This window comes from Vidua macroura, chromosome 11 (assembly GCF_024509145.1).
Source record: "Vidua macroura isolate BioBank_ID:100142 chromosome 11, ASM2450914v1, whole genome shotgun sequence".
Classification (NCBI taxonomy): domain Eukaryota; kingdom Metazoa; phylum Chordata; class Aves; order Passeriformes; family Viduidae; genus Vidua; species Vidua macroura.
This window is the reverse complement of record NC_071581.1, coordinates 10,447,107-10,456,417: the sequence shown is the minus strand read 5'-3', so window position 1 is coordinate 10,456,417 and position 9,311 is coordinate 10,447,107. Positions and strand designations below refer to the sequence as shown.

The window sequence follows — 9,311 nt, the reverse complement described above, 5'->3', positions numbered from 1 at the left end:
GCTCGGCCGCGCCCGCCGCCCGGCCCCGCCCGCACCTTCTCCAGCAGCTCCGCCGCCGCCTCCTCCTCGGGGCCGCGCTCGCCGTCGCGCTGCTGCGCGGGGCCGGCGGGGGCTCGGGGCGCCCTGCGGAACCGCCGCGCCCGGCTCTTGCCCATGGCTGCGCTCGGCGCCGGCGCGCCCACGTGTGCGGCCCCGCGCAGGCGCCGCGCCCGCCCCGCTCCGCACACCCCGCCCTGCCGCAGCCGGACATCCGCGCTCGACCCCCGCCGCCCCAAGCCCGGCACCCTCCGTACCTCGCACCGAGTGAGGACACCGCACCTACTGCGCTCAAACAAGAAAATTATCAATAGAAACAATTTCCTCTAAGGGCACTTACAGAGGCGGGATTGACCTGGAGGATGGAAACCTGGAAGGGGTTTCCTCTCTGGTGTCAGTATCTTAGATTATAAGACCCACATCAAATACAGGAAATGTCGGTCCGGTATGAAAGTTAGAGAGTGCAGCTATAAATTTTCTGAAGTTCTTCTGTGTTCAGTGGAGATCTGTATTTGCACAGTACAAAAGAAGATAACACCTGTTTATACAAAGATTTTATTTTATACACATTTACCTACAAAATATACAGCAGTTAAAAATAATGGATGGGCAAGAAGACTTACTGGAAAAAAAATCCAGAAGACAATTCTAAAGTTTCAATTGACACAGTTACATCAATAGGCTGCCTTTAAAAGCCAGTCTACCCTGTAGTAGGGGTTACTGAAGTTGCAAGAGCTTTGCAGTTAGAGTCAATTTAAAGAGTTCAAAACATTTAAAAAGGCACCTTGAACAAATTAAACTCTTAAAATTTGACAGTTTTAGCTATTCAAAAGTTACACTTCATGTGTATATCATCCACACCTTGTTGTTAACACTCTGAATAACAAATTTTGTTATTTTATTGTGGCACTCTTTAGATTTTCACCAAATCTGAAGTTATACATTTGCAATACCAGTTTCATATTCTGACTATCAGAGCATAAAAATCCACTCAGAATGGTCAGGTGGATTTAGATACAGTACAAACTTACAATTGGGAAGATATAAGCATATTTAAGACAATTAAAAAAAAATAAAATCTTAAAATAAGTGTTTTGAACCAGATCAAACAAGAAACTACGTATGACCACAAGGAAAGTGGCTGGTGCACTATATACACAACTTGACAAATGTAATCCTTGATATATTTGCAAAGTTCTTAAACAGTAAGACCAGTTTTCTCCGCACAAACAGTCTGTCTTCCTGCGAGCCTTTAAACCAGTTCCAAAAGAGAGACCAGGAGACAAGGACGGCTGTAATGAGGAAGTGTGCTAATAAAACATCAGGAGAATGACAAACGTTCCTTCCAATACTCTTCATGAGAACAAGAAAATCCATACACCAGATATTACTTTTTTCCTGAACGTTGGCATCAATCTGCTATTTACAATAGCTTAGAAAGACACGTAACACAAATGAGGTTTCATTTTCAAGTTCAACTTCATTGCCGATTAACATACTTCACCTGTATGTTCTGTTCTAGCTGAAGTAAAAAAGTGACACTAATACTGAAAAAGAGGTAATCAGAAGTAGCAAAAGCACTGATAATGTGATAACAAAGAATTTGGATAAATATTCAAGAAAGTAATATTGCACACTTTCACTGTCAACTGTGTTAAGACTTTTACTCCCAGGCAGTGACAACCAGTCCCATTTGATTTTTTTGCTGTCATACTACCTTAAAAAAGGTCATTTTTGGTTTCCATGGCAGTGGAAAAAAATGAAGGAAGACAGCCCTTATTGAACATGAGGCCTAGGTTTCAAAATTAATTTTCCAGTCTGCAAGACAGAAAACAAAATAAATAAAGTTTATACCCTGAAAGTTGAACCCAACAATTACACTTTATGTTCAATGTTACAGTGAGAGTTTAAAACAACACACAAAACGATACTAAGTATTCCACAGTCCAGTTTAAAAGACACACAGAATTTGATGAGATATATACAAGTGCTGTTCAGAAAAACAGACTATGTGTATTTTTGAATTATTCCCTTTTTTTCTTTTAACAAAGAAGGTTTAGGTAATGAAGCACTTACATCATCACAGGACATATTATATTCTGCCAAAACAGTTCGGCATCGGGCTGCTATACTGAGTGGATTGTGTCAAGGAAAACAACTAACACTTGTACACACAGTAAGGAAAAACTAAAAAAGCAGTATTAGCACAGGCTCCAACAACTGCAGGAACTACACTTTTAACGTGACAAACATTATCAAAGGATACATTGATGGTGCCACCACTCTTTTATGTATTCCAGCAAAGAACAAGCCTATTAGGGTAATACAGCTAATTGTGAAAAATGGGTGATTCCAAAGTGACGTGAAAAAAGATACCTAGGAAAGAAATCAGGTTATTCCAACTGCATACTTCCTAAAACACACAGAAAGTCGCTGCCTAGATCCCTTAACCAAAAATAAAATACTGCTCCTAGCCATTTCCAAGTACTTGGGAACAATTCTTTAGATAAGCATTCAGGGTACAGTATTTTGGCAGGCAATGTCCCAGGACACATTCCACAACAATTCCAGACAGCTTGATAGCTTGACTAAAAATCACCTCCCAGTTTCATGTGAGAATGTGTTCAGCCTTTCAATACCTGAATTGCAGCACCAAGCTATGGAACACAGCACATTTGGCATTAGCCTGACCTTACCTTTTGTGTCTCTGGGTCTATTAACCAGTTCCAAGCCCCAGTTGCTGTGCAGACTGATACCACTATCAAAATCACTGATGAAGAAAAGAATAAGAGTCATAAACAGTATACCTCACTCAAATTTAAATATATTTATTTTTCAGCAGCAACTCTTAAACATTTATTTCTTTTCTCACTTCTGAGGGAGGAAAAACTCCTAACTGGAAAGCAGAAATTAAAATATGCAAAGAAACTTCTAATATGTGAAACCCTAAGGATTCTGTACAAACTTCCTGGACAGAACAAGTACATTTGAAAATCTAAATTCTGCCAAGTAAAAACATCCTGAAGGATGTTTTTTGAAGGAACCAAAGTTATCTTTCCAAAACGAGTTTGCAAAAGATCTATCAAAAGCATAGAGCTTCTTCTCTATATCATATAAATACTTTCTTTTTAGGATAACAGGAAGAAAAGTTAACATTGGTCACACACCCCATTATAATTAAAATAGAAAGTCCGTCTTTTATGTGAATTACAAAACAAGCAATTTGGGAAAAAAACATGAGCCACTCAATACAATACTAGTTATGCAAACCTCATTTAAATATGCTTAAAAGTTTCCAGTATTTTTTTTAATTACAACTGACAGAAAACAGCAATTTTGGAAGCCAAATGCATTCCTAAAGTAGGTGTGCACAAACTCAGCAGACCTACACGTAAGTATCTGATTGCTCTGGAACAAGGGGGTTTGAGGTGGTGGTAGTGGTGTTTGGTTTTGCTTTCTAACTAGTCATTCCTTCAGTTCCTTCATTCAAAACTGACCTCTCAGGAGAAAACATACTATTTTATGTGTTCTAAAAAAAGTCTGTATCCTTTGAGTTAGAAAACTTCAGCAGAGTCTCAAAAACGAAACAGAACAAAGTTCCACCACAGACCACTGATCCCAAAGCTGGCAGCATATCTGTGGAATTTTCTGCCTTCCCCCCTCCTTCAAACCTTCTTGTCATAACAAAGCTGCCTTTATGGCACACTGCTGTAACTTTTTTACCTTCAATTTTAGAGGAACTACCTCACATAACCATATTTAGTTCAAATAACTACAGCAACAGACTGGAAGTCTGAGTCTTGAATAAAAAAAACTTCAGTAACATAATAAAAGCCAAATAAAACAGAAACAAAAACAACTCATTGTTTCAGGTATTTCCAGAATAATTCAGCCTTGAGCCAATTCAATCTTTACCTAATTTTTCTAACTCTGGCTAAAATATTAGTTTATTATCCTGTATAAACTTGTTGAAGAGTGTTTGAATGTATGCCACAAATTTTAAAGCAAGTCTAAATACAAATTTTTCTTTGGGCTAATTTAAATAAAGGATACACACTGGTAAATCTAACAAGCTTGAAAGACAGACTATTATTCCTTGGAACATCAAACTTACTTCTCCAACGTCCTGTAGCGGGTTGCAAACATGCAATGTATTCAGTAAGTCTTCTTTCAAAAGCTTTGAGATCTGGGGAAGATGTGTATCAAGCATAATTAGATCAACTATTTAGTAATATTTTAAAGTAGAAGATAATAAGAATCCCCCCATGCACACCCAGCTCTTAAACTGGCAGAGAAAACCAATGCAATGATCCTTTAGATGCAGCAGAAGTCCAGCCATAGTAGCTTTACTCAACTTCAGGTAAGAAATAAGTGGTGGAGTGAATCTAAAAGCAAAAAAACATTCCCACTTACAAAAAGAAAAATCAATACAGTTGAGAAATCACACTATTTCAGATATCTTTACAAATAGTGACTTAGAGTTATAGTAACTTAAACTGCCTCTCAAAACAAAACAAAAAAAAAAGACATTTTGAAGTACTAAATATATCAGAAAACCATTACATTCTATTACCAATATAATGGCAATTAAAAAAAAGTTGGCAATTTGCCAACTGTTCAAGGAGTTATTGTAGCAGTGTGGCTTTGATGACTTTGTTTTATAGAAACTTTGAGTGTCATGATATATACACAAACATATGCAAAAAATCCCACAGCAAACACTACTCCAATAATCTTATTCCAATCTTTATTTTTTAAAACAGATGGTTTTTTTATTGCCATTGTTCTCCCATGGTCTTTCCACTGAAATTGCTGTTAAATCCATTTCAAGTTGATACTCATAATTGTCTCCAAGGAGCTGTTTCACTTTAGATTTACACTTCCTTTCAACAAGGTCAATATTTGATAACATTCCAGTTGAAGCTAGAACTCTACCTGAAGTAAAGTTTTAATTAGGATCAACTTAACTTTCAGCTAAAGTCTCTGCCAGCATCAATGTGGAACTTCAACTTTCAATTATTGCTATATTAGTTATCTCAATAAAGGAATTAAAGAATAAGCTTGGAATAAATAAATCTATTATGATCACTATGAAAGCAGTTTTCTACACTGTGAATTTATTCCTAAGTGGTTTGCAGGTGAATTTATGGCGGAAGATTACAGTATCTTGACTTCAGCCACAGAACAGCTAACTAGTCTTAATTACTGCCAAGAACAGGGTAGTTAATGGCCTGTCCTCCACATCCCTTCTGGGGAAGTTAAGCCACCGCCGGCAATTACAGCTAATTAACTGTTCCCTGACTAGCACAAACCCCTCCAACTAGTCACTGAAGCGAGAGGGGGAACACAAGGCACCACAGGAAAACCTGCTATTTGAGAAACAGCACCCTGAAGGGACAAAAACAGGCTATTGACAACAAAGCTCTCAAGAAAACACTCACATAATGCAGACATCGCTGAAATAAAATATGAAAAAAAAACTTTTTCAGAAAAAAAGAAAACTGAAGCTTTAACTTATTTTCAACTATGCACGCTCTAAGAACCTTCTCTGAGTTGATCCTTTTGGCAGCTGTGACTAGCAGGACACGCTTCTGGGAACCCTCAGATTGCACAAGCATAGCAACAAAGCCCTGACAACGCAGGACTATCGGTTTCTGTCGACACTGCCTACTTTTGCCAGCTACCTGCTAATTCCGAAACACTGGTCCATTTTAAAAATCTCTACCAGTCTTTGGACACTAAAAACTCCTTTCGGGGTTTTGACATTCTGTAAGCTGTAACTTCAAAGAACTTGTAACCCAAACCATCAAGCGTTCCCAGACAAGAAGGGGCTACTTGAGGTCGCGTTCTTCAAATGCAAACGGAGCCCCGGCTCAGTGTAACGCCTAGTGGGGCTCCAGAGCCGTAAGAAACGCGTCTCACGCAAAAAGCCGTGAGCGGCAAGGAGCTCCCAGAGCACGAGAGGATTTTCATCAGCTACAGCCGAGCAGCGGCACCCAAAGGGAGCCGCGGGCACTCCCTGCTCCCAGGGCAGGCAGCAGCCCTCAGCACAGGCCCTCCCGCGGGCGCTGCTCTCCGGGCCGCCCGCGGAGCAGCACAGCCCGCCCCGAGCGAGGAGGCCCCGGAACCCCGCCCTAGCTCGCCTGTCTGGGCCGAGGAGCAGCGCCGGGAGCGCGGTGCAGAGGGAGCCGAGGCCTCCCGCGGCCGCTTCGTCCCGCTCCGCAGGGACGGGGCAGCGCGCTCGGGCAGCCCGGGCGCAGAGCCGGCAGCTCCCGGCGCGCCGAAGAAGCAGCTCCGGGCTCGCTCCGAGCGGCCGCACTCACCCTCAGCCTGGTCCAGGGAGTTCATGGCGGGCGGGCGGGCGGAGCGGGGCGCACCGGGCGGAGCACCGAGCACGGGCCGTTCCCCGCGGCCCCGCGCACCGCCCCGCCGGCCCGGCCCCGCAACAACGCCCCGCGCTACTCGCCCGCCGCGCCGCCCGCAGCAAGCGCGCCTCGCATTGGCTACCGGCAGGGAAGGGGCGCGGCCCGGCCGGCTCTGGGCGTGTTGTCGAGCAGCTGTGTTGAACTTTATTTATTAAACAGCAGCGTCTCGTTTTTTCCTTTTTTACGCCTCCTGACATCTTCACAACACTTGAGACGGCTGTTCAATATACGTGTCTCGGCAGAAAAGAAAAGCTAGAAGAGAAGATACAATATTCTTCCTTCAAGTCAGCCCAGGATCAACCTCTACACTTGTTCATTCGGGGGCTTTTCTACACCCTCCCACTCGCAGTCACCAGCAGCGCTCCAGCGCGGCCAGGCTGCTCGCCCAGCGCTTGCGAGAGCCATTGCACAGATTTAAAGGCTGCTTTTGAAAACAGGTCCAGCAAGACTGACCTGGGATCTCCCCAGCAGGGCCAGGCAAAGCTCTTGCAAGCTACAGGCACGAGCAGTAGGCTGAATATCCTACACAGGCAATTCAATTCATCAGGGTTTCTGTGCAGGAGGCTGGCACTGGGGCACGAAGACCATCTGTCTCTGGGTGTGGGGCCGGTATCTCTGTTAGAAGGGGTGTGAGGTGCTTCCACACATCACCCCTTACCCTCCATCCCTCGTTGCTGCAGGAGCGGTGTGGCACCCGAGGGACGGCGTTTGTAACAGGGACAGCAGCAGTGGTGGTGGCCCGGCTGTGCTGCCAGCCCAGGCCCGGCGGTGCTGCAGCGGTAGCAATCGCGTACTGGATGGCAACAGCCGAAATAATGGCCAGCCAAAAGTAGCGCTGAAAGGTTGGGTTTCTTCGCCGGTTGTAAGTGTCCCATGGGACTTGCAGGGATGAGCCATCGTGATCCCACAGCCCTGCCTGCTGCTAGCCCAGCTGGGCTACAGAGGTAACTGAACTGGTGTGTTTGCTGAATGAAAGCTTTCTGAGTTACTGAGTGACTCGATTAGCGAGCTCTCCAGGGACCCGGGCTCTCTGCGCTGCCATCTGTTTTCAGCTAACTGGTACTGGAGCCTGGATTGTGTTTTGTAGTCCAGTAAGAATTTTGTGTTGCTTAAAGCAGAGGCGCTGCAGTGCTCTCAGGGTTGAGATCAGGTCTAATTTCTCTCCCTCTGTTTCTTAAAAGGAACCTAGAAAATCATGAAAATATGATTTATAGTAATTTTGCTCTCATTGGTTTAAGCAGAATTACAAAAAAATGTGTATTCTAGAAATTCATACATTACTTTTGCTTTGGTATGGCTCGCTGAATGTAAATGGTGGCCTCTTATTTTCTTAAGAGTGTATGAGTCCAGCTTGTTATAGTTTTGCCTAGTTAGTTTATACCAGTTTTGCCAGTGTAAAAACCAGAAGAAACACAATACTAGTGGTGGTTGGAATTATGTCTTCCATGTGGGAAGGCAGAACACCTCAGTGGTGTTCTGGCTCTTGACAAAGACTATAGCAGATATTAGCTTTGGAGTTTCACTGAATCAAAGACTGAAGTATGGGAAGTAGATGTTTTCTTCCTTTATACAACTGTACTCTTGCAGTTTGTAGAACCTTAAATTAATCAGACCCCAGGAAGCGGGATGCTGCTCTGAAAAAGTGAGTTCTCTGCATAGCTCTTGGGGATTTCTAGCATCCTGAAAGGATCAGAAAATTATTATTTGCATTAAGCTATTTATATTTATGTGAGCTTGCTGATGTGCAGATCCCCTCTGGTCTTTTACGTTGCTCCAGCTATTAGGTTTATATCTGAACAGATACAGATATCATAAAGCTAGTTTTTATTCAAACTTCAATGATTTGTGACACTTAGAGGCTGAACCTACATCAGGAAAAAAAAATCCAAGATCTGTAACTCTTGAGATACTTAAGTAAATTATAATTCCTTTATTGTTTCTAATGTAAAACTTCTTGGACTGTTAAAAATGTTTGGGATTTTTTTCCCCAAATAGCTTTTACTGTCTACTGTACAACTCTGTTGACTAGCCAAGATAAATGAGGCAAGACAATGCAACTGTCACTGCACTACAGCTATGACTTAAATAAACAGTTTCTTAGGGTTAGTGCATCTGTTAGTAACCCTTGATATCTTTTTCTGCCAACACGTGTGAAGCCTGAAAATTAACAGCCTAAGCAAAAGGGCTGGGTGTACACTTGGATTGCTTCACAAGGCAGAGGTGGTTGGAAGAATCGTGCTTTGTCAGTTTAGAGTGCTGTCTCAAGTATCTCTTCTCAAGGTGCAAGGAATGCATCTTTCTGAGTTTAGCATCTTTGGTATCTATTTCTGATTCTCACAGCTGTACTTGGAGCATGATGTGAGAGCATCTGTTGGCAGCATCTGCTATCAGAGATAATTAGGATGGGTCACTTGTTTCTTAGTTTGCTTTTCCAGCCGTCTGCATTTTTTAGTTTACATATCCTTTCTCATACTCATTTTTCTCTGAACAATCCCTCCCTCTTGAGGCAATATGTTACTTCAGAGATTCTGTGGTAATGTTTAAGACTGTTACATATTCAGTCTTTTTGCATTTACTAATCCTGTATTTTTATAAATCTGTTTACTGTAGTAAGTTTGACAAATATAATCCTAACTTGCATTTAGTGATACAATGATAGTGTTTACATTCTTTATATTCATTTTTTTTGTTGATTTTGGAAGATTACAGCTTAAATCTTATCAAGAGACTCTTGGGGTTTTCTGTAAGAAGATCCATACTCAGGACTTCTTGGTAGAGACAACAACAAAAAAAATCTGATCAGAAAACTCCATCCATTACTTTTTTTTTTTTTTTTTTTGGTAGCAGGCT

The 9,311-nt window shown here is 42.4% G+C and overlaps 1 protein-coding gene across 3 annotated transcripts; it reads right to left on the bottom strand.

Moving 5' to 3' along the window:
• Positions 1-463: 463 nt before the first annotated feature.
• On the bottom strand, positions 464-6,432 carry CNEP1R1 (CTD nuclear envelope phosphatase 1 regulatory subunit 1). Of its 3 annotated transcripts, none has more exons than XR_008438785.1 (7): positions 6,360-6,432; positions 4,151-4,222; positions 2,733-2,806; positions 2,303-2,412; positions 2,113-2,167; positions 1,754-1,854; positions 464-542 (listed from the first exon to the last, which is right to left on the bottom strand). XR_008438785.1 is itself a non-coding variant. In XM_053987161.1 (6 exons), the coding sequence occupies exons 1-6, from the start codon at positions 6,382-6,384 to the stop codon at positions 1,813-1,815; spliced, it is 378 nt and encodes a 125-aa protein (XP_053843136.1). In that variant the 5' UTR covers positions 6,385-6,432; the 3' UTR covers positions 578-1,812. The 3 variants fall into 3 exon arrangements, 1 of the variants encoding a protein (XP_053843136.1); XR_008438784.1 differs by lacking the exon at positions 464-542 and adding an exon at positions 578-1,328; XM_053987161.1 differs by lacking the exon at positions 464-542 and having other exon boundaries at positions 578-1,854.
• Positions 6,433-9,311: the final 2,879 nt, after the last annotated feature.